Source organism: Danio aesculapii, chromosome 20 (genome assembly GCF_903798145.1).
Source record: "Danio aesculapii chromosome 20, fDanAes4.1, whole genome shotgun sequence".
Lineage (NCBI taxonomy): Eukaryota > Metazoa > Chordata > Actinopteri > Cypriniformes > Danionidae > Danio > Danio aesculapii.
Genome location: NC_079454.1, coordinates 24,561,008 through 24,586,746, shown reverse-complemented (window position 1 = coordinate 24,586,746; position 25,739 = coordinate 24,561,008). Strand labels below are relative to the sequence as shown.

The 25,739-nt window shown below is 34.9% G+C and overlaps 1 protein-coding gene across 3 annotated transcripts; it reads left to right on the top strand.

Annotated features, from left to right (window-relative positions):
* The first annotated feature begins 1,938 nt into the window (after positions 1-1,938).
* Positions 1,939-23,513, top strand: anapc4 (anaphase promoting complex subunit 4). 3 transcript variants are annotated; one of them, XM_056481774.1, is made up of 29 exons: positions 1,939-2,094; positions 2,352-2,468; positions 2,715-2,820; positions 4,626-4,758; positions 4,834-4,908; positions 5,044-5,070; positions 5,270-5,314; positions 5,398-5,482; positions 7,078-7,185; positions 7,792-7,875; positions 7,944-8,030; positions 9,285-9,349; positions 10,870-10,912; positions 11,032-11,108; positions 11,179-11,279; positions 14,269-14,320; positions 14,405-14,460; positions 15,118-15,164; positions 15,391-15,447; positions 15,538-15,594; positions 16,667-16,760; positions 17,081-17,178; positions 19,011-19,072; positions 19,331-19,369; positions 19,465-19,566; positions 21,039-21,125; positions 21,228-21,395; positions 22,052-22,175; positions 23,141-23,513. In XM_056481774.1, exons 2-29 carry the CDS (start codon positions 2,361-2,363, stop codon positions 23,372-23,374), a joined length of 2,421 nt encoding a protein of 806 aa, XP_056337749.1. In that variant the 5' UTR covers positions 1,939-2,094; positions 2,352-2,360; the 3' UTR covers positions 23,375-23,513. The 3 variants fall into 3 exon arrangements, with proteins under 3 accessions (XP_056337749.1, XP_056337750.1, XP_056337748.1); XM_056481775.1 differs by having other exon boundaries at positions 1,939-2,098; positions 4,852-4,908; XM_056481773.1 differs by having other exon boundaries at positions 1,939-2,098.
* The last annotated feature ends 2,226 nt before the right edge of the window (positions 23,514-25,739 follow it).

Genomic DNA, 25,739 nt, shown 5'->3' with positions numbered 1-25,739 from the left:
TTTAGAGACCTGTGGTCCATGTTGCATTTATATTTCAATCAAAGTCTACCAAAGTTTGTTTGGTCCTCAAGGTTCCGATGACAGGTCCAAACCTGGTAAGTGGGAATAGTGTTAATGAAACATGTAAGTTCCAGTTTAAAACAGCAACCAGGACATTATTTGTGATTTTTCTAATTGTTTCAAGGATAAAAGAAATTGATACAGGTTTGGAACTGAATTAGTGTCAATAATTTTTGTCTGTGTGTGTGAAGTTTCAGTCTTTAACTCTGGTTTAAGAGAGGTGTTTAAGACGAAACGCAGATGCTGACCGTGAGTGGTGCAGTAGCTGTCTATTTCAGGATACTTATCACATTCACTTCATAAACACTGACAGCAAAGAGCTATTCTTGTTTCTCAACAATCATGCACTGATTACGGCTGAGTCTCAATGACAGGAAGGAGACCACTGGCTCATTCAGAGAATTAGTCCAGTCTCTCAGTGAGCAGAATCAATGAATGAAGGATTTTATTTATTTATTCTCATCCTGTTCAGTTGTTAAACAGTCTCAGTATTCTGAAATGCTATAGGACTGTTTGGCATTGAAAATTATCCTAATGAAATTCATAAAAAATATTTTATGATGCTGTAATGTTGGGTACAGTTAGAAAAAATCTGCCCCCATACAATAACATAAAAATTTGGTATACTATTTTTTGTTAAATAAAGTAGAACACACCAAAACCCGCATAACCAACATTTACCATAAATTCCTCACTATTGTGTATATTTATGTTAATTATTTAGGACAATCTCTTTCTTCATTAAAAAAAGTATAGTATTGTACACAATAAGCAGACTAATTCACATGCCTATTTTGAAAACATATATCTCTGCTGTCATCAGAATCAGAAAGAGCTTTAATGCCAGGTATGTTCACACATATGAGGTTTTCGTGACAGAGCTATTACAATGCAACAGAATTACAGAGACAGTACAAAAACAGATAATAAATATATTTAAAAAATGGAAGTAAGTAGTGAATGCAAATATACAAATTGACAAGTGTATGTACAGGTATATTACTATATACAAGGTTATGTGCAGCTGTTATGTGCAAATTGGCATGTAAAGTATGTTGTTAAATAAGTGTATATGTGTATTAAACGTGCATAGCAAGTAGTAATGTTTGTTTCACAGTTACTATCATCAAGTGTTCATGAGATGGATTGCCTGAGGGAAGAAACTGTTTCTGTGTCGGGCTGTTCTGGTGCACAGTGCTCTGTAGCGTCGACCAGAAGGTAAATGTTCAAATAGGCAGTGTGCTGGGTGTGAGGGGTCCAGAGTGATTTTGACAGCCCTTCTGCTCAGTTGTTTTATACTTCTGTTAATGTTATTTTTTTAATGTATTCCGTGTATATGCAATCTGCATTTGACAACAAAAATACTGACTTTTGTATATTGAATAACACAAGTTTCCAACATAATCAGAACTGTAACTGAATTGTTAGTCGAAAATGTCTACCACACCCTCATAATTTGCATCACGCATGTTATTTGAATCTATAATGATTTTTAATTCTGAATATTTCTCATGTTCTGAAGTAAGGTGTAAAATTAAACGTCATTTTGTGTGTACAAAACTGTTTCAGAAACGTATTTTAAGATGGTTTATTTTCTAAATGTCAACTGACCAAACGTGCCTAAAAATCTTTAAAACATATGCTACTCTTAACTTTGCATTCTTAAGAATAATATTTTCTTGAAAATCTCGGTGGTTGTAAAAACTAATGTCAAAAACAAAACAGTAATTTTGCGGTAAAACTAGACCAAACAGGTAGTTGAGAGATTTCTTTATATTTACCTTTTGCTGGTGGAAAAGTCATTTCGCGTTTTTAAATTGCCCTTGGTACATTGGGCTTTCCGTTGTCATCTTTTCATTGGCGGGTCAGAATCATGCTGTACTGCCACCGACTGCCACACACTATGATGAGTTTTCTGATTATCGATCTCCTTATCGTTCAAATGAGAATATTATGATGCAATAAATTGGTTTCTCCAAACGTTTCAAACGAAGAATTGGATTGTGGAGTTTATTTTCATCCGTCATTTGTTTAGTAAGTAAGTGAAGTCTTAATATTAGGCTAATGTTGCGCAGCATGACAGGGTTAGCAGTCACTAAAGTGAACGTTTTGTTTATTTATTTAGCATTTTAATGCCTGAAGGGTTTCAGTTTACTGTGGATTAATCTGCGTGTAATATAACTACTGTCAAAGATGTCCAGCAGAATATGACAGCAGTAGTCATGAGTGAACGGTATTGATGCTGTCTGTACTATGGTTGCTTACTAATAGACTATTTTTCCATTCACTAGGGTTCAGCAATGCCTGCGTTTCGGCAGGTTGGGGAGAAACAGCTCCCCAACCCCATTCTGTACATGGCCTGGTGTCCTAAAAGAGATCTGATCGCTTTGGCCAACACTACAGGAGAGGTTGGTCTATTGTAGACATACATAACTGTTACACGCTTTGAGGTGAAGTTATATTGAGGCTTTATATTCACACATTCTATAGGGACCGTTGAAATGAACGAATGTGCAGGAATATATAAAGTAACTTTACCTCAATCATACACACACACACACACACACATACTGTACCTGTGTTTAGTTAAAGCTTATTGTTATTCTCAGTAGGGGATTGTCATTTGGCTTCATTGGACTGTTCTGTCATTACAGCTTCTTCTGCATCGGCTTGCCAACTTTCATCGTGTGTGGAGCTTACCTCCTAATGAGAACACAGGAAAAGAGATCACATCACTGGCCTGGAGACCCGATGGGAAAGGTAAACTAATAATATCTCAGTGGCTTATTACAGTGGACACGTCAAAGTTATGATAGTTAATGTAAATCATAAAAGTAAAATGCACACGTTACTTGTAATAAATAACTTCTTTCAAATTATAAAAAGAACATATAAACATAGGGAAGGAATACATCTTTAATAGCTGTAATAGTTGTATAATTGTATTAAAATAACAATGTAAGAAACATTTTCTTTTGGATTATTTTAATGTGTTGTCTTAATTATGAACACACTAGTTTGTAGCACACAATGTTCAGGTCCTAAGTGTCACACAAATTTGACACTTTTTTTTCTATTGCTAATTTTTGTTACATTTTACAAATATTTTAGCAGTGTTAATAGGTTTTTTTGTTATTTGTGTTATTGTTACTAATAAATGCGCTTGTCAAATATTTGTCAAAATATTCTGCTGCAGAATCAGTTACAGATATGACAAATAAAAAACAACTTTAAAAAATATTGAGCTGCGGTATTTCAGAGAGAGTTGACTTGACTGTTGCATCTTGCCAGGTTATTGCTTTTTCTACTCTTTTAGCTAGATGAGCCATTCTTATCAAGTGGAAACAGGTACTTCCTCCATCACATGACATGTGGATCTGAGAAATCTTTAGCTGCATAAAACAATTGCTTAGGAAGTTAAGATGTTTACTTGCAGGATCTCTCAAATTATTTTACAAGACCTGGAACCCTGTTTTAGACTATTTTAAAGGCTTACCCTGTTGATATCAGCTATAATACACAGTAAACAACTGGACAGAGGAAATATTGACTCCTTAACGCAACTTTTCTTTTTTTTAAATGTTTTATTGTAAACTTGCTCAATTATTATTTTCTTTTTTTTATTATTTATTTATTTATTTATTCTTTCAGAGGATATGTTCTTCTCAGAGGAAATTTTATTTATTTTATTTTGAGAGGATAGTGGGAAAATAAGAAAAAGAAGACAGTCTGTAATTTTTTCTCTGTTGTGTTGTATACTACCATGTACGGTCTTGTTAAACACCAATAAAAATATTGAACTGGAAAATATAGACCCTTTTTACACTTCCAGGTTTCTCAGTAATAGAAGTCGTCATAGTTGGGAAAACTTAAAGCACAGTGAATAGGATAATACAACAAATCATTTTTTTTACAATCTTATTTGCTCAAATAATAAAAGAAAAACTCCCCGATGATGTTATAAAGACATTCAGAAAATGGAAAAAAATTGTGTGAGACTGATGACGGAGAGTAACGTCAAATTTGCTGTCCTATCCCATAGACACTGCATTAGAAACCCCTCGCACAAGCGGTAATTCGTTTTTTGTAATTTGAGGCAAAGATGATATTATATTTACATAAATACATATACATGTTTTTACGTTTAAAAAAAAAAAAAAAAATGAAAAACTTTAAAGGATTTAAGATGCTGATGACCGTTAAATGCATCATAACAGGCTTGTGAAAAGGGTCTATTGAGGTAAAGTTGGTTTTATATTCGGAAATTTGTACTTTCACCTGAATAATATAATTTTCGAAAGGTATTCTTTGCAAATAGGCAAATCATATTAGCAGCCAATGACTATCAAAGTAAAACAGTGTTCACAGTCAAATAAATTGTGCTAATGTTGTTTTGAATTTAATTTGAATTTGTTGATTTCAGACCGAATATTCAAAGTAGCATGCTAAACAATAGGGACCACGTCACAAGTTGTCACTGTTAAATGAATAAATTTATGAATGTAAAACCAACTTTACCTTAATGTTATGTTATATGATTATCCACATTGGATCATTGTGTGCAGTTCTAGCGTTCAGCGTGGGCGACACGAAGCAGGTGGTCCTGTGTGATGCAGAAAAGGCTGAAATCCTCCACCTGTTCCCTGTGGAATATCCAGCATCCTGCATGCACTGGATGGAGGTGCAAGATGACAGCAGGTTGTATTTTTGACATGCTACTGTTTTCTTTCTGCATTGATTCCAATGTTTGATTGGTTTTATATTTTCCTCTAGCACTTTGACCTCATTCAGCGAGTCTGAGGATGAGTCCAGCCGTTTTCTTCCAAAGTTACCCACTTTACCTAAAAGGTGAGACTCCGAGTGAAAGATTTATCTACCAGAGGGCTGAATGAGAAATGCTTGGGTCACTCATTTGTTTTTTTTTATATTTTTAAATGTTTTTCATGGCTTTTCCATTTTCCTTTGTGCCGTGTTTGTGTTTAGCTACAGCACCACATCAAAGATATTTAGGTAAGAAGACACTTTATGTGCTTAAATGCTGATTATTTGCCTTTTCTTTAGCATACTCTTTATTTATTTACTTTTATTTTGAAATGGTCATCCGCATGTTGCTAATGTGACAATGTGTGTGTGTGTGTGTGTGTGTGTTTGTGTGTGTGTGTGTGTGTGCGCTCTGGTTTTTTATTATGTGACGTTTTCTTCCTCACAGTGAAGAAAAATCAGAAGAAGTCACGAACCTTTTAGGGGAAGTGAGGTCAGTTTTGCATGTATTTGAGCTGAATGGTTGTAGGCTTTGTACTTTGCTAATGTTATGATCGTTGATGCTTTGTTTTGCAGACTCAATATCTTGGTTGTTGGAGGACCATCTGGATTTGTTGAGTTGTATGCTTATGGCCTGTATAAGATTGCAACGCTAAGTGGAGTAAGTTATAAATAAAAACTTAAGCATTTTTTTTTTCTTTGCAAATTCTTATGTTTACGTTTGTTCTTAAATTTAAACATAATAACTAAGTGGTAAAATTTAGGTTATTTAAAAGAAATGCTAACTTAAATGTTTTAATTATTGTGAGTCTATAGCTTGCATTTCTGAAAGAACAGAAGTCAAAATGCTGAGAGGAAGTTTAATTTGTTTTTAATTTAACTTGTAATTCAGATTTTTTTCCCTCAGAATTATAAGATAAAAGCTTAAATTGTGTGAAATAAATTTGAATGAAAAGAAATCCAGAACTTAAATATTTTAATTAAATTGAAAAATAGCAAATACATGGATTTCTTTGAAAACCATAGACTGTAAAAGATGGATGTAGAATTCGTGACGTCACCTATAGGTTTCTGAAGAACGCAAAAGAAGCTACAAGTAGGCGTGGCTAACCATCACCATTTTGTTCGCGTGTCATCGCATCGACAGGGGCATACCAAACAAGGGCAAAGAGGCTGAGCGGGAGCGAAGCTACAGACGCCAGCAAGCATTTTGCTTAGACAGGCTTTTCTTCGGGAGAAACGCTTAATACTTCATTACCCGAGACTCGCTTGTGTTCTGACCTCATGGGCTTGGTTGTGTACTATATCAATAAAGTGTTTACTCTTTTAAAAACACTGTTGTAATACATTGAGCCACTAAACATTGTTCTTATGATGTTTTTCTACAGGAGGAAAAGGCGAATTACTTCCAAACATTTAAAATGTAGTCTGTGTTAGTAAATGCAAGGCTATTTATGAAATCCAGGCATAACGCTGTATGACAATGGTTCAGATGACAGTTTTAGAGCTTACAGCTATTCAATCTTTCAGATTCTGGAGTCCATTCAAGTTCTAAATAAAATGATAAATGATCTTAAATAAAACGAATACATTTATAGAGATGGTATATAAGTATATCATTTCGCTCACCTGGGAAATGGAAGTCACGTGAATGGTTTGTGAGCACAATTAAGTGCACACAGTATGCCATATCATCTGATAATTGTAGGAAATAATTACAAAAGGCAATTGACTGTGTAAATAAACATTAACCAAAACAAAAATACGATGTATATGCAGAGTTCAGCAGCTAATCAGCTGAGGTGAAGTGACAGTGACCAGCGAGACCTAGCTGTCACTCAAGTGGCCACGCCCTCAATTATGCACTTAAAATAACTTAATACAGCTCCCCCTCCCTCACAGTTGTCATGAAGGGTAATATTAGCTATATGAACCAAAATAGTTTTTTGTACCAGGCTATAAACACCTTTTTTCTGCTGTAAAGTTGGCCATTTTAACAGTGGGGCAATAAAAATTTGCTCTATTATGAAGCCAGGACTAGCAGAATTTTGATGAATTGCAGTTTCAGTTACTTCCGTATTTGCTTCACGAGGGAGAGCGGGAGGTTGCCGCTTGGTGAAAACAAGTTTCTGTAGGTTATAGTATTTATAACTAGCTAGCTGTACATTAAATCAATATTTTCATTCTAGATAGTTATGTAAAAAAGTTGATGTAGTAAATATAACATCCTTTATATTTATGTTTCTCTTTTCTCAGATCTTAGGGACGTGCCGTAGTCTTGGACTGTCTAGTGACCTCAAGTCTCTCTCTGTTATAACAGAGATTAGATCCACAGATGACAACCCTGAGATACGCTACATACAGGTGAATGCTTTTTTTTAGTGTAAAGAGTTAATGTCAGAATTATTAGCCCACCTGAATTATTAGCCCCCCTGTTTATTTTTTCCCCGATTTCTGTTTAACAGAGAAGATTTTTTTATATAAAATTGTTTTATTAAAATAATTCATAAATACCATATTGATAGGCCTGTCACTATATCAATTTTTTGTTGTACGATATATTGCAGCAAAATATAATGCGATAAACTATATTATTGTCATTTTAAGACCGTTTATGCCACTCATTTATGAAATAATAATCAATGTTAACAAAAAAAGTGCAAGCTAAAAATAAAGAGAGGCTGCAATATGCTTCCAGATCTATTTTCAGTTGTCAGACACACACATGAAAATATACTATAGTAATTTATAGTGCTTTTTTAACCATACTGGCACCTCCAATAGAGATAGAGATCACAATCATAGAGCGAAATCAGCTCAAATTTTGCTAGAATTGTTTTTTGTGAATGAGTGAATAAGTCGATATATTGATTATTGTGACAGGCCTACGTATTGATGGTTATTACCTGCTCTATAATTGTCAATTGTTAAGTACTAGAACAGCAAATACTGTGATTGACTGTGTTGTAGCTGGACACTGGGCTGCTGTCTTCATGTCTGCCCGAACTGACCAAGATGGCACGCAAGTTCACACACATCTCAACACTGCTACAGGTGACTGTCTTCTTATACTCTTCTGTTCTTGCGCAAATAGTATGTTTCATTCTCTTTTATCTTTTTAGTATCTGCGTGTCTCTCTCACCTGCATGTGTGAAGCATGGGAGGAAATTCTTATGCAGATGGACCTCCGCCTCACTAAGTTTGTCCAGGTCAGTTAAAAAGCAAACAAGCAGTTATAAGACACCACTGAGATTCATTAGGCATTTAAACCACGGTTTATAATTGCAATAATGGACTGTGATCCACTAAAGCAGTGGTTCTCAAACTTTTAAACCCGCGACCCCCATTGTAAGATCGTCAAGAACTCGCGACCCCCCACTACCAAAGCATATACAAACAATAAAAATAGCTTTTTTTTAAGCTGTTCACAATATTTTAACTATATTAACTATAGATTACAGGGCTCGAAATTAACATTTTTGCTTGGTAACACTGGTGCTTCTAACTTTAAAAATGTAGACGCACCAGCCAAAATTTAGTGGCTCCCACCAATTATCGCACTGTTACTACAAGTTTTATAAACAGATTTATTGCATTTGAAAATCAACACTAATCAAAACTAACAAGCAAAAAAATAAATATGCATGCGTGAGGAAAATATGTCTCAATGAATTCCCGTTATCACAAGAAAAGACATTTTTATAACATTATTGAGTGACCAAAAGATACACGGACGGATATCCCAAAAGATATCCCACAGACTTTACAGTGAATGCTAGTTATTTTCATAGCAGACTTGAAGCCAATGGAGGTCTTTTATCCACTCTTCAATAAGTATAGCTGGTGGATTAACATTCAGCACATGATCAGTAATCAGATGTGCCAATATTTGTAGCTTTAGGTGTTTCTAAGACAAAATCTGTCAGTGTTGTTTTCATTCTCTCGTCTTCAGCGCTTTACATTTTCGCGGTTGTAGCTCCTGTCATCTGAAGACAGGAGGCGTTGACTGAGTGATTGACAGCTGATTTTAACCAATCATTCGTGTTCAGTTCTTAGAGCAGTGGGCCAATAAGAAGAGCGCGAAGGCGGGGCAAGCGTTGCCGGCTTTGTTTACTGCAGCAAGTTGACATGACAACAGTTTTAAACTGTTCCTGAGCGCTGCGTTCCAAGTACAAAGATGCATTCTGCCTGAATGTGTCCTAAATACTTTATGAATCAGTAATATCTTTTTAAAAATCTGAAAATATTAGCTTTCACTTGTAATACTGAAAAATATTTATTATAATCACTGAAAATTACACAATTTTTAAATAACTCTCGCGACCCCTTGAAATTATTCTGCGACCCCCGCAGGGGTCGCGACCCCCAGTTTGGGAACCACTGCACTAAAGCACTCCTAACTGGCTGTGATTTGTTTATTAACCGTTTTAGAACAGTTGATGAATTGCAGTGTTGCTTTACAGGAAAAAAACACAAGCACTCAGGTTCAGGATGAGTTTTTGGAGCTACTGTTATGGGGCCATGCAAGGTAAACAATTTAGAAATCTAGTTATATTAGATTTTTGAAGAGCACGTTTTGTATCTTATTGATCATAATGACGGCATACTGAAAAATACTAGTTTGTGTGACACATTTTACATTTTTGTTTATTCTGTAGAATTTTAAAAGATAATTTTTAAATGATAAATTTAAAATAAAATGTACTATATAAGTAGACACTTCACATACATTTAGGATTTCTTCTATGTACAGTTAAGGGCAAAATTATTAGCCCTTCTGTGAAATTTTAATTCTTTTTCAATTATTTACCAAGTTATATTAAACAGAGCAAGGAATTTTTCACAGTATTTCCTATAGTATTTTTTCTTTCAGGATATTTATTTTAGTTGGAATAAAAGCAGTTTTTTCTTTTAGATTTTTAAGGTCAGTATTGTTAATCTCCTTAAGAAATATTTGTTTCTATTGGCTACAGAACAAACCACAGTTATCCAATAACTTGCCTAATTAACTTGATAGTTAACTCATTTAACTTATTTAAGCCTCAATTTAGGCTGAATACCAGTATCGTACAAAATAACTAGTAAAATATTATGTGCTATTATTATGATATTATGAGTATTATTATAATATTATGAGATATTAGTTATAAGAATTTAGTATAAAAAATCTTTGCGTTAAACTGCACTTGGGATTTTTTTTTTACGATTTTAAAACTAACAGGAGGGCTTATAATTTTTATTTCAACTCTATGTGAAATCATTTTTTTTTAATGTAATTTAAAGTGAAAGTTCACCCAAATATGAACATTTCCTCAGCATTTACTCATGTTCAAGTGTTTCTAAACTTTTATGAAATTCTTTCTTCTGTTGAACATAAATTAATATATTCTAATAAATGTTGGAGTCCTGCAGTCATTGACATCCACATTGGAAACAATTGAAAAAATCTTTCAAATTATCTTGTGTTCAACAGAAGAAATAAATCAAACCGTTTTGGAACAAGTGGAAAATGAACAAATGATGACAGAATTTTCATTTTGGGGTGAACTATCCCTTTAATGTGGACAGCAAAATGGCACATCTTGTCTTTGATTGAAATATAAATATATGTTTCAATTGGATGCCTTCAAATCAAAAAGGTTGAGAAGTTCCACGTTGTTTACACAGAATTCTAGATTCAATCTTCTCATGCTTGTGTTTGCTCTAAGTGACCAACAGAGGGCACAATGTGATTTTAAAACTTTTACCATCTACAATAAATTCATCTACAACCATCATCCAAAGGCTGTCACTAGCAGGGAGATACGCAAAAATGGTTTCATCACCCCACAGCCTTAGATCTGAACGAACAAGAAAACTTTAGGGGGAAAAGTGTAGGTGACTTCTAGATCTTCCGCCTGAATGCAAACAGCTGAAGTATATCTGATGATGTGTTGATAATATTATTATTTTTTGACTGTTCCTTATCATAATCAAACCAATAGATTAGATATGGTAAATGATTTCTTTTTAGACCTGTATGAATCCAGTTTCCTGTTTCTCTTTCAGCCCTGAACTTCAGGCTCTTCTCATGAATCAGCTCACAGTCAAGGTAAATCTACCTGCATTCAGCTTTATTGTGCTAGTTACATGTAGCCTGCTTTCATTACTTCAGCAATTATAATCGACATCATTCATTATAACTACACGTTTTGTTGTTTGACTACTCAGGGCTTGAAGATGCTGGGTCAGTCAATTGATTCTTCCTATTCCAGCATTCAGAAACTTGTTATCAGTCACTTGCAGAGGTGGGTATTGTTCACCTGATAGAGAGTGTTAGAGATCAGCATGATCGTTGAGTGTTTGCTGTTCCCACAGTGGCTCTGAGGCGCTGCTCTATCACCTGAGCGAGGTCAAAGGAATGGCTCTCTGGAAGCAGAAGTTTCAGCCTCTCGGCCTGGATCCTACAGACATAGAGGGTATAATAATCACTATTTGTAGACTTATTGTTTTATTATTATTTATATTCTATTATTCATAAATACTTTGAATCAGTTTCAACAGTATATATTTTTTGTTTTATGTACATTAATATTTTATTCTAATATGCATATTAAAGGTCCATGACACCCCCCTGTCTCTGCAGGGTGTGTTCACACCTCTAGTTTGAAAGTGGAAGTCTCTAGTAGAAAGTGGATGAGTCTAGCTTTGTTTAGGTGGGAGTGTCGAGTGGCGAAAGAGGGAATGGCTTGCATGAAAAGGGGAGTTTCATTACGTGCACTACTGCTGATTTTTCACAGCGGCAGCACAAACACGGACGCAAGGGAGATAGACAGTGACTACTTATACATGGACATCAGTAATGGAATTATTTGTGTTAAAGGTGCTGTATGTAAGTTTTTGACTCTTCTAAAGCATAAAAATACCATAATATGTTTGCAGATATTTAAAAAACATGCAAAGTGAACATACTTGTTTATCTGAAAAACAATGCTGAACTCAGTTATTCTGCTTTGAAAATGTTTTCCCGGAACGCTGTCTTTGTTTTGGGTCTTTTAACCTGCCCAATGCCAGTTCATCCAATTATATTTCAGCACCCCGGGTTGCCTTGGTGGAAAACCGCGCATTTTATTCATTCAGTCAGAAAGGCTCTGAAACCAAGCATCCGTGACCAAAACGTGACCTCCGGTGGACACTAGCAGATTCACTTCCACATGAGGTTATTATTTAGCAAATGATATAAATATTAAGAGCGTAAACATTAGGTAAGCAGGTTACATTGTAACCCCATGTCCTAACAACACGCTTCGTGACGATATACGCAGTGATAAGCAGTTTGGCTGTTTGCACCAGACCAAACACGACAGAAATTTAAATACAGCCATTCAGAAGCACAGACAATGCACTAACTCACGAAATGGTAACCCTCTTTAACATTATTAAATGTAGATGCTGAATCACATGTTTAGTTCTAAAGTAAAATTTCAAACGGTTTATTTTATTTCCAAGATCTGAGGTGAACTATCTGCTGCTGCTTTCAGTATATGCAATAAATGTCTTGTAAAATGGCATTCAACCTCAAATTGTTAGCATTTAACACTGAATAAAACACGTGAGGTTTACCTGTGGTGATCATGTCATTAAGTTTTCTGTTGTTCAGCTGTGAGAAATAGAAGCTGTTTCTAATACATCAATCTGAGGTGCTGGTTAGAACAACAACTCCTTTTAATATGGGAGATATTCCTTCTATTGCGTGCCGTTGCTTTTATTTGGAACACGGTTTAAATCACTCCCTCCTGGCCTCAACCTGGCAACCTGCGCTTCTGTTTGTTTTGATCTGGGAGTGCAATACCTAGTTCAACCACTGGGTGTCAAACTTACATACTGCACCTTTAATCTGAATAAGACAATAATATGATTAAGGTGTTTACAGGAGTTGCTTTTTGAATGTTTCTTTAATGATCCAGTTTTACATGTTATAGCACATAATTCGATTAATGTCATTGCGACACCACGCTATCCACATTTCGGAGTTTTATGTAATTCCGGGTGTTTCATTCTTAATTTGTCGACTTTAACTGCAGATTGGCACTTTCACTTTCATTCAGGAACATTTCATGCATGCATTTCCTAACAAACGAGATATTGTATGCGAGGAACTGCTGGAAGAGTGTTGTTTTAATGGAATTTTTGATACCGCACGTATGGGAGAAAACAGTCCTCCGCATTTCTTGGTAGATGCAGAGAGTCGGTAGGTGCAGAGAATAGCGTCAAACAGTCATGTGTGTATAAACTATCCTGTCACAAAATGCAGCGAAAATCCTACACAACACTAATAGTTTGATAAAGGTGTTTACATTCACAGAGCAGCATTTACAGCGGATCTATCAGTCCATAATACTGTAGTGATATTAACGTGCTGTAAATTTAGTAACTAAATCATTTTGACTAAGGTATGTCTTTAAAAACTGAAAGAGTACTGCAAAGAACACTGATCGCTCACTTACAAAATCAGTAGAGACAGGACAATCATCACAAACTGGACTGCATCTTTTTTTAAAAAAAAGATGAGTGGCAAATCCGGATTTCACCATTTCCAGATGCAAAAAGCTCTCGGGTTAAAAATGTTCCTTACAAACATATTTTTGTCGCGTGTTAGCAGACCACTGTAATCCACACATTTGGGTCCACACGCTGTGCTCTCGTAGCAGGGAAATGGAAACAAAACCTTTGTTGTGGCACATTTATAAACACAACACTGATGACCCGTGTCTCCAAACAATACTTCTTCTTCTTGTTTTAATTATGGTTGGCAAAACAACGTGGCGTCTCTCTGCCGTCTGAACACTGTAACAGGTAAAAACAGTCTTCGAAGCGATCATGCATATTAATGAAGTTGCACCTCAGACACAATAGAGCGCTCTGATTGGTTCGAACCAAGTCTTTCTCATGAATAATGATGAAAACTCAAAGACGTCATGTTGTACCAGTCGGTAAAGACATCCAGCCTCCACGTTTTACACAAGGATCTCATGGTCGCGACGTAGCTTCGAAATTTCTTTTCAAACCGGAAGAACAAATTTGCTTGAAATAACACAAAAACAACCAATTTTCAATTTTTTGTGAAATATATGTGTCCTAATAGTGTTTTTAGCAGCGTGGGACACATATGACTGTCAACAGCTCCAAATATGTGTTTTAGTGTTTTAGATCTTTTATGTAGTCGCATAGTTATTTTTATTTAGACTTTATTCAGTTTACTAAAATAATATTTTGGGTTAACAGCAGACAATTGATCAGTCTGATCATATGTTCTGCATTGATTTGCATGCATAATATCCAGTTGACTATTAAACACATAATACTTTAAATAAAAGTTCACACTAATTGGAATTATGTTTGATATTTAAAAGATATTTCTGCAAATAAAACCAGGTTTCTTTGCATTCTCTCTTGTTTGTGATATAGATGCCATCGTAGCAGTGGGCTCTTTTACCCTGAAGGCCAGTGAACTTTTGCAGTGAGTTTAATGTTATTCTGTCCACTATGATTGTCTGCTCTGTACAATTCATTATAAAACTCCTCTCAATTGATTGTATTTCAGAGTCATTGATAAAAGTATGAAGAACTTCAAAGCCTTCTTCAGATGGCTGTATGTTGGTAAGCAGCAGTTTCTTTGTGTGAGATTTACCTTGCAAATAAATGTAGTCAAATCTCTGATCTGAATCCTAGTGTCACTTAATGGGAATGTGCAAGATTTCTCATCTATGATAGTATTGTAATTGTTGTTTTAACAATGTGCAAACTGACACAGAGTATGTTATTCACAAAAAAAGGTCTTGAGAAGGTCCAAAAACATTCACCTAATGAATAAGTCTATTACAATTGGTTCAAAATTACTATTTAATTCAAGTTTTGATTCTTTGTATAAGGTTTTGTTTTTTATATTTATAAGATGTGATGCAGGTTTTTTTTTTATTTTTTTAATCAATTTGTTTTTTGTACTAATCATTTGAAATCAAATTATCGATCATTTAGACTGAGTTTGGTAGATTTAGTGTCATATTTATGACATACAACAGGCCTAAACCAACCCAAGGTGTGAGCACAAAAGCACACTCATCAAAATATAGTTTAATTATGTTTTAATAATCCCCAAAAGGGCGTTATGGAATGTAGCAGCTGTTGTGAGCTTGTATTAGCCTGTATATCAGCAGTGCATCTATAATGCCTTAAACAGTTGCCCCATGATTAACTCACTAAGAACAGAGAAATAGCATTGTGGTTTTGTATTGTAACAGCTTTTGCTTTTTACAGCAATGCTGCGAATGTCAGAAGATCATGTTCCTCCTGAGCTAAACAAGGTGAGATATTAAAGCCAGAAATGGAGAGAGTGAAATATTTTGGATGGAAAAAAGTAAATGATTATAACCGGTAAATTATATATATATATATATATATATATATATATATATATATATATATATATATATATATATATATATATATATATATAATAACATATACGTATAGAACAAATTAAATTAATATACTTTTCTGTAATAAAGTAAGTGTGATTGTGTGTTTCAGATGACTCAAAAGGATCTGGCTTTTGTGGCTGACTTCCTGTCTGAGCATTTCAGTGCTGTGAGTGAGACATACATGTATGCATCGTTTTAAATTTTAATGAAACGTTTAGTGTGAGGCCATGTTCACATGTTCTGTCCTGCATTTCAGAACGAGGAGCTGTTTGACCGAAAAGGGAAATATTTCAATGTTGAGCGTGTCGGACAGGTTAGAACCTTCAAAAAATCTTTTTGAAGAAATCTGCCTTTTAAAAAAACTCTTAAATTCACTGAAATATTGTGTTGTAGGTCTTAAAACATTTTTAACAGGTCTTAATTTTCCTCTGTCCTAGTAATACTACCCAATCAATCCAACATCCATCCAATCACCAATATATATATATATATATATATATATATATATATATATATATATATATATATATATATATATATATATATATATATATATGTTTGTTTGTTTATTGCAAAGAGATGCAATTGACAACAGCCATTTTTACATCAAAATGTCCAAATTTAATTCTACAATCAGGGAAAGAACTTGAAAAACAGTTCCTCATGATGATAACAGAGCAATATTTCTCTTTACATGATCCTTCAGTTATACAAAAATATGTACAGAAGTAAGGGGAAGCACGATATTTAAAAATAGGCATGGGCAAGGTATAACAGAAAAGCATTAGGTTGAATAGGAGTTATTCTCAATCTATTCGGACAAAAAGCCAACAAATATATATTTTTGATCATTCATGTAATTGTGTCCATAATGAATATACGTTTAACGTTAAACTTGTCATTTTAAAAAAAGAAATGTTGAAAAAAAGTACATACAACTGGAGTTTTCTTGTTTTGACAAATTTAAATATTTGGCTTAGAAATATTTAATAACATTTAATAAAGCAACCACAACCGGGTCATTCGAAAAAAAAATCCTTAGTGTTTAGCTCTGTAAAATGGTCTTAAAAAGTCTTAAATTTGACTTTTGAAATTTGAAACCTGCAGAAACCCTGTAAAATTGGTTTTAGAGTATAACCACATTACATCAATGGAAAGTCATCATAAACCAATACAAGTGTGTGTGTGTGCGTGCGTGCATGCAATTAGTTTTTTAAATGTCTATATAGTTTTAATGCAATTTTAGTCTAAGTGGAATCTAGAAATATCTCCTTAAAACTAGCAAATGTTATATGTTGTATATGATTTTATATATTTTATAAGAATAGAACATTTGTATATACTCTAATGGGAATTTTTTGGTCTATTTTTAATTTCCTTTTTAGTATTTGAAGGATGAAGATGAAGACTTGGTATCTCCACCCAACATGGAAGGCAACCAATGGGTGACGTTTGTAAAACAGAGCACTCACCTGAAAGGTAAAATCCCTTCCTTCCCTTATTATATCTCAAGATTACTAATGTGAGCTTAAGGTTTTGGCAACATGAATAAGGTAAATGTAAAATGTAACTATTGGGTAAGCTAAATTGTCCGTACTCTATGTTTGTGAATGAGAATGTATGGGTGTTTGCCATTGATGGGTAGCAGCTGGAAGGGCATCCGCTATGTAAAACATATGCTGGATAAGCTGGCGGTTCATTCCGCTGTGGCGACCCCTGATTAATAAAGTGACTAAGTCGAAAAGAAAATGAATAAATGAAATGTAACTATTTATATACTTTGGATACTTATTTTGCAGACAGTCCACTGCTCTTCCCCACTTACCCACAGAAGTCTCTGCACTTTGTCAAGAGACTGATGGAGGCGTCCATTGATCTGTGCTTACAGAAACCAGCCGTGAGTCTCTGAGACACACACACACACACACACACACACACACACACACACACACACAAACTTTACTACTCTTTGTTTCTGTAAACAAAGCCACAGTGACATGGTGACTGATGGACAACAGTACTACAGCAGGACAACACTTTTACATCTGCCTTCTTTGAAACCTTGTAATTTAGGGCTAAACAACATTCTGTTTTCAGCACTTTACTATGGGTTGGGCTTTGTTTGAGTCAGTGTGTTTATGGAATTCAATCAACCAGAACAACTGTAAAAACACAAGTTGAGGCGCTGTTATGTGCAGACATCAGAGATTTTATTCAATTCAATTCACCTTTATTTGTATATTGCTTTTACAATGTAGATTGTGTCAAAGTCAAAGATTGTACCGAGACAAATCAGCTTCACATGAAAGATCATAGTAAATTGAATTCGTGTCAGTTCAGTTTTCAGTGTTTAAGTTCAGTTCAGTGTGGTTTGGTTTAATAATCACTACTGAGAATCCAAACACTGAAGACAAATCCATCGATGGGCAGCTCTACAGATCCTGAACTGTGCAAGCCAGTGGCGACAGCGGGGAGGGAAAAAACCTTACCAATTGGCGAAAGTGAAGAATTAAAAAAGCGCGAGAGAAACCAGACTCAGATGGGCACAACCATTTCTCCTCTGGCCAAACGTCTTGTGCAGAGCTGCAGTCTAGGCGCTGGAAGCTGGACCTCAGCGAAGACTCGTCTGTCCCTGGAGCGTCACAGGAATCACGAACAGCGAACAGTCTCATGCTCACCACTCCTCTATGACCACCACAGCAGCTGCTCAGGATATGGCCTGATCCAGGATATGGAAACCTTGGGATCATCTTGTCGCTGGTCTTGGATCGAATCAGCGGCGCTGCATAGTCTAAGGGCCTCAGGATGAGTATTCCCAGGTGGAAATAGAGAATAAATAGAATAATTAGCGTAGCTGCTGTTCATAGTGTATATAAACGAGATGCAGAAACCTGTGTGGAGCACATTCATGTATCATACTGCTACGTGATGCACTGAGTATGCTTTACTAAAAAGATAGGTCTTTAATCTAGTTTTGAATTGGGAGAGTGTGTCTGAGCCTCAGACATTATCAGGAAGGCTATTCCAGAGTTTAGGAGCCATAAATGAGAAGGCTCGACCTCCTTTACTTGGCTTTGCTATTCTAGGTACTACTAGAAGCAATGAGTTTTGAGATCTTAAAGAGCGGGTTGGATTGTAGCGAGACAGAATGTTGGTTAGATAAACAGGAGCTAGATTATTTACATTTACCTTTATTAATTATTTAAAGCTTTATAGGAAAGAAGAAATATTTTTAATTCAATACGAAACTTAACAGGCAGCCAGTGTAAGAAGGATAAAATTGCGGTGATATGATCACATTTTCTAGACCTGGTAAGAACTCTGGCAGCTGCATTTTGCACTAGCTGAAGTCTGTTAATAGAGGATGCTTGGTAGCCAGCAAACAGAGCATTACAGTAACCCAGCCTTGAAGTCATAAAAGCATGGACTAGTTTTTCTGCATCTGAGATGGATAGCATACTTCGTAACTTAGCAATATTTCTCAGATGATTTGACTCTGGATAAAAATATTATCGGTCACAAAAAATGTACAACCGTTACCATTTTATAAATCTATTTTCCAGAAGATTCTCTAAATTCAAGCTTCTCACATCCGTCCATTAACATAGTCTGCAGCACATATGTAACAGAAGCATTAACTACATTAACAGTTTCATCCTTTCTGCTGACCACGCTTTCCCTGAGTGCTAATGCATCCGACTCCTAATCAGATGTCTGTGTGTTTTTCAGGCAGTCATTGGTGATTCGGTGAAACAAGCTGTGTGTTTACGCTTGTACACTGTTCCAGAAAGGTAATATTCTAGATTCAGTCTGCCGGTTCTTGAACACAGCCCTTGTATTTAATATGAACACTGCTTGGATTTTGTAGATATACTAATTTTAACTATTTAAGGGGAAGTTTAGAGAATTGTTTTATATTATGTGTATGAGGGACCACTAGACACCCTGTAAACTCCAATAATCGCTGAATCTGTGTTTAAATATCTATATACTCATCCTAATTTTGTCTCACTGTTTTTCTCACTGTCACTGTTTTTTTTTTCTAATAGCTCAGAAAATACTCCAAGGCTGTTTGAGCTGCCTTCACTGTAAGTGGGACTGTAAATCTCTGTTGTGGTCATTTCTGTTTTTACAGTGTAAAATTGCATTGCGAGGATGTTGATGCGAGTGTGTTTTCATGCAGGTGGAATGACAAGAAGGCTGCTATGCATTATGTAGTGTTCTGCATGCCTGAGATCTCGCCCTCTAAAATCTATATTCTTAGGAGATCGACAGACCCCAACAGGTACACATACTTCTATGCTATTCCTTATGTTATCTGTTGTTTTTGATCAGAAATGAAAATATAGAGATAAAAGTTATTTGTGTGCTATTATTTAAAGGTTTGGCCCTTATGTACTTCAAAAAAATTTGGACTGAAGAATGAATTAGTGCAAATAACAGTGACGAATATATATTTTAATGGTTGCTTCATTTGATGCCTCATGTAGTTTTGATCTTTTCTGTGTGATCATATGCCAACTATAAACACTTATTGCAGAACTTCTATGACTATTTAAATGTGTATAACATACAAATAATACTAGAAGAAAAGGTTAAAGCTTGAAAAAGTTTTAAATCCTCAGTGGTGTAAAGTAACCAATTAAAAATACTCAAATTACTGTAATTGAGTAGTTTTTCTTAGGAATTGTAATTTACTTAGTTTTAAAAATGTGTACTTTTACTTACCCTTAAGTACATTTTTAGTGCTGTATCGGTACTTTTGCTCCACTACTTTCCTTCAACCCGCAGTCACTACTTTATTTTTTCTTTTCTATAATAGAAAAATTATTAGAAAAATCAGTCCTGCTAGTCCAATCAAATCACACATAGAAGGGAAATAGCATCATAATGAACTACCTCAAGACATGGGCGATTTATAATTGCAGCAAACTGTTTGTAAGCATTAAAAGTGTCCATAAGACGTTCAAAGTTTTTACACGCATTGACCCAGAGACTGTTTAGATGCATGTCACTGATGCCAAGATGAAGGATGTTTACTCTATGATGACCGAAATGGCCTTAAACACACAGCAAGCACAAGACGTCAACATGACATTAGATTGACGTTGTACCCCAACATCATGGGGACGTTGCATTTTGTTTGGTAATGAAAAGCAGGTTGACGTCAGAACTCAATGTCAGGCTAATGTCAAGGTCCAACTTCCAACCTAAAACCAACCAAATATCAACGTCTAGTGATGTTACAGCTTGACGTTGTGTTGGTTTTAGATGTTGGGTCGACGTTGGATTTTGGTTACTTTCTAACAACCTAAAATCGACCAAATATCAACGTCATTTGACACCATTATCGAACATCAAAATAACGTTGTCCTTAGATGCTGGCTAGACATTGAATTTTGGTCACCTGACGTCACAACCTTAATTTAACCTAAAATTATCGTCTTATGATGTTGTGTGCCTGCTGGGCAATAACTAAATCCACTACAGAATGTTACGTTTACACACATCCACAAATTACATGTAAACACATCAGTTTTTAACAGCATAATACTCTTGAGTACTTTTGAAAGGGCTACTTTTTACTCATACTTTGAGTAATATTTATAACAGATCCTTTTACTCTACTTGCACTACATTTTTAGGCAAGTAATGGTACTTTTACTTAAGTTTGCTTTTTCAGTACTCTTACCACCACTGCAAATCATACATGACGACTACCCTCAAATGCAGATGAATGTACTACTTCTGTTTCAGGTCTGTACCTAATGGTCTGGTGGCCCTGAACCTTAACACTCCACTCAATTCTAGTATAGATGATGAAACACCCGTACCTGCTTCTGTGTGAGTTCATCGGTGCAATTTAAAAAAAAATTGCCATATTATGAAAGTATTGCCATAATTTCAAGTTTACCAATGCATGACTAAATACAATTATTTTTATAGCGACTGCTCATACGGTTGCCTTGATGCTCGGTTTTATGATGATGAGACGTTGACAGTGGTTTTGCGGAGACTGGAAGATGATGAGAATAAGATGCGCGTCCTCGCTCAGCTTCCCCTAAACTCTGCTATGAGCTGGGATGAGGAGTTCAGCTGGGACCTTTCACTCAGGTACAGCACAGTTACTGTTTACTTTCTGTTTATTACTTAAAATAGTACTTCAAAGTCTTGATTGTGTTTAAGGGGTGCCATATGAAATGTTCATGCTTCGTTTTTTTTTTTAATTGACATCATTTTTACACATTTTATCTTTACACTGCTTTTTGCGTTCTTTTAAAAACGGTGTGTTTACTTCCTTTCTCTAAGCCCCTCTCTCTGAAATATATAATGGGCTCTGATTGGTCAGCTAGCCCAGTGTGTTTTGATTAGCTAACTGACTTGTGCATGTTGATAGAAACACCATTCCCCGTGAGGTGGGATTTGTGTAAATCCTAAAATTTTTGATGCACAAACCCAGGTAGAAGCTCATTGTCATCTCTAGCAGATGTCTGTTGAAAAAAGTGAATTGTGTAAAAGTAAATATCTCCCTTTGCACTGAACTTTGAGCATTGCAACTTTGAAGATGTGGTTTATACTTAACAGAAACATCACACACTAGATAATGCTAAAATATTAAATAATAATCAAGGGCTCCTTTAAAGAAATGTAAGTAATATGATGCATATTAAGAAGCAGTTCCAGCAAAATGCTGGATTGTAGTATGGTTATGTTTGGTTTGTCCTATTTATTCTCCTGAAATAATACTTTTTGATGTTGTGGTGTTTCAGGTTGGAGCAGCAGACTGAGGGAATTCCAGTGCAGGGTGTTGCCTGGGGAAACCAGAGCAGAGAGATGGACAACATCAGCGCTCAGTTTGTGGCTGTTAATGGGATCCGCAAAGTGGCCTGTGTGGTAAGAATATACAACTCCAGAATGTTTTTAACCTTTATAAGTAAAAGCTGAGGTATAAAGACAACAACAGTTTTTTAACAAAGAAAATTGTTAACTTTTAATTTTTAGTTTAAAAAAATGCAGAATCACTGTCATTAATTTCAATGATTTAATTATTTAGATAAAGAATATATAAAGTATCAATGAAACACTTAAATCTTTTTGATGAATTGAAACATTTTCATATGAATGTTTTTAATAAATGTAAATCATTTATTAATAATTGAACAATTAATAATTCATAATTATTAATGTGATTATTACAGCTTTTTAATATTAAGAATATATACTTTAATATAATAAAGATTTGTTTTCAATAGGCCTGTCACAACAATCAATATATTGACTTATCGTGCAATACTTGGAGATGACCTCAATTTTTTTTTTGGCTTTGCAATATATATTTACAAATTCACAAATAACATTAAAGCCATTTCACAATGATATTTCTATTCCACCGGTGACCGTTTATAATTGAACATTTACCTTATAGAACATTTAATAGTATATATAAAAGGATATTTACTTTTTTAACTTCAAATTATAGATATAAATAACCTCAAGAATAAATATTAAGTGTTTATGGCTATTTGCATTATTATGCTGTTATATAATCATTATATAATCAGTGGTATAAAATAATCTCAAAATGACAATAATATTGATTATCGCAACAATTTCTGTGACAATATATCACACAACAAAAATTCTTTATCGTGACAGGCCTAGTTTTCAATATATATATATTTTTTGGATATACTAATTGTTATATAAATAAATAAATGATTATTATATTACTGTTTAATAATTGCACTTATTTAAAAAATAATTAGCAACCAGATAAAGAGAAAATCATAAAGAGTTTAGCTTGCTTGCATATTCTGTAAATGGTAAGTAAATCTATTGTCTGATCTCTCTCTCATCAGCTCAGTGCCAATTTGAGGCATGTACGTGTGTTTGAAATGGACGCAGAGGAGGAAGAGGATGAGGAAGAACGAGCTGATGAGTCGCAGGAAATGAGCTCAGACCAGGACAGAATTGAGGACGCAAAAACTAATCAGAGTGATGCTGGTGAAGGTGGACAGGTGGAGGGTGCCCAGGTGTCGGGTCAGGGTCCAGGAGACAGTTTGGATGACACTGCAGGATCAGATACGCTTTGAGGATCAAACACGTTCTACACGACAGAATTATAGACTCCTCTGTTATATCAGGTCATGTTCTTTACACATCTAAGAAAAATTGTGATAAACATGAACATTTTACATGCTCATTTGTAAATAAATGGATTTGTTGTTATAACCCTGGACTCATATCTGGGAACAATGCAAAACAAGCAACAATGTATCTGTGTTTTCGCTGGTTGGTTGATCCTTGAGCGTGCATGAGAGAAATGCATCATAGAAATGCACTATGCACAGTCATCCATTATTCAGTTATTCCACAACTAACAGTTTCCAATACCAGGTGTAAGGTCCAGCCAGTTAGTCCAACGACGGTGTCTACTGGTCGAAGAAGGTTTACTGCATGTTCGGTCTTTCCAGTGCACAATATTGATTTACTTTAAATTTAACTCATATCTGACTCAAATTTAATATGAGGTGGTCTAGAATATTAATATATTTATACTCATTTTATCTGACTCCAGTTATAAAACATTGATAAGATTATTTTGTCTATTTTTATATTACTTTAGATTATGATTGAATATTCTCTTTGATTCGTTATTGTATATTATTCTCATTCATTCGGATTCCTATAACATCCTGAGTCTTGTACCGGCCGAGTATACAATCTCTTAAGCACAAGCATGTCAGTCTTGGTCACTAAACAGAGGTGATTAAAACTCTTCTAAAAAGGCAGAACCCTACTTACTCAGATTAGAATATGTTTGTGTGGTCTCCATAGATCTGCTATCTACTAAACCAAACAAAGCTATTTAGTCATACTATAGAATTAAGCAGACTAATTTACTTAAACTGTTAATAACTTTAAGTAATCACCATAGGATTTAAATAGTATTATGAGTTTAGAGATGAAGGTCTATCCCCTTAGATAGGCCTTTTACAGTCTAAGTATACTTGAATTAATGCCAATGTATTAGTCATTAAAGCCATTGACATGCATTATTTGAGTTTATTAAAAATACGAGAGAAAAAAAATACATTCATACATTACATACTAATCTCCTGACGTTAAAATAGGGTCCAAATCCCTCCCATTTTGAGGCCCACCGCAACGTGACGTAAGAGTGCGGTTTTCCTGCCCATCGAATTGATTGACAGCTGCGTATTAACATGTCTCTGTAGTAACGCATATAATCATATCAACAAGATTGGACGTGCGCAAAGCAGCTGGGATTAAAAGATCTGTTCAGCTCTCTGTGATCATCAATCATCATTAAATATGATCAAGAATGAGTTTTACAGGTTTAAAACGTTTTTAAAACAGTGCATGTTAATGAATTACAGCGATTTACTTCAGCTTTACTTATCACCACAGCCACATATCAGTACAATTATACATCCCAGTTTGTGGACGTTAAATCAGGTTTATTTTGTACATTAACATAACGGATATCCATACAGCAGTGGATATTAACCTGTATCCTGTCACATTTGCGGTGCAAAGTTAAACGCGTGGAAAATCAGTTATTAAAATGAAAATGATCATTTGAGTGGTTTGTTAGCTCAGCAAGGTGGATTGAACAAGCAATGTTTCAACTATGGTGCTGTTTGGTAATTCTTTGGATGGTTTTGGGTGGTCTTTGGAAGATATGGTTTTGTTGTTTTCAAATCTGAAAGAAACAACACATGGTAAAGGGTTTGGTGCTTCCCGTGTGAACAGGCAAAAACAGAATATTTAAATAAAATGGGCATGATTTAAAAAGGTCACATGGTCTTGTAAATAATAGTCACGTGTTAATTGTGGTTTAAACAACAACATTGGAAAAAATGGGAAATTTCTTCCTCGTAGAATTAATACTGAAAGCTCAAATTGTTTATACACTTTGTAAAACATGTTTTAGGAAAATATTTCTGAATTTATTTTGCACGTTTTTAATAAACAAATTGAATAAGTTTTTTTTATTTTCATATTCAAGATTTACGACAGTTTGGAAAGTGTGACATTTAATTTTCAGGTTTATGTTAAAAACGGTCAATGTGTATGGATCATAATTTCATTCAGTTTTATTTAGTACAATAAAGTTGCAAATCCTAAAAGCCAAAAATAAACAAAAACAACGCTTAACCAAAATAGTGCACTGAGTCATTGCACTGACATTGATTCGCGCTGTTTTGACTACCATGCGGACACATTATTAAGGACAGGTCAACTTAACCAGAGGGTGACCTGAACAAAGATGTCTAAATTGAATTATTTTAGACCTATTTGTTATGATTATTATTAACAACAGTACAGAAGTAGGAAATCCCCCCAAAACACCAGCGAAATACAGCTTGAGTGTGTGTCAAAGGTAAAATGCGCGTGCCTGCTTCAGGGAAGGGTCGCTCCCAAAACGTGCTC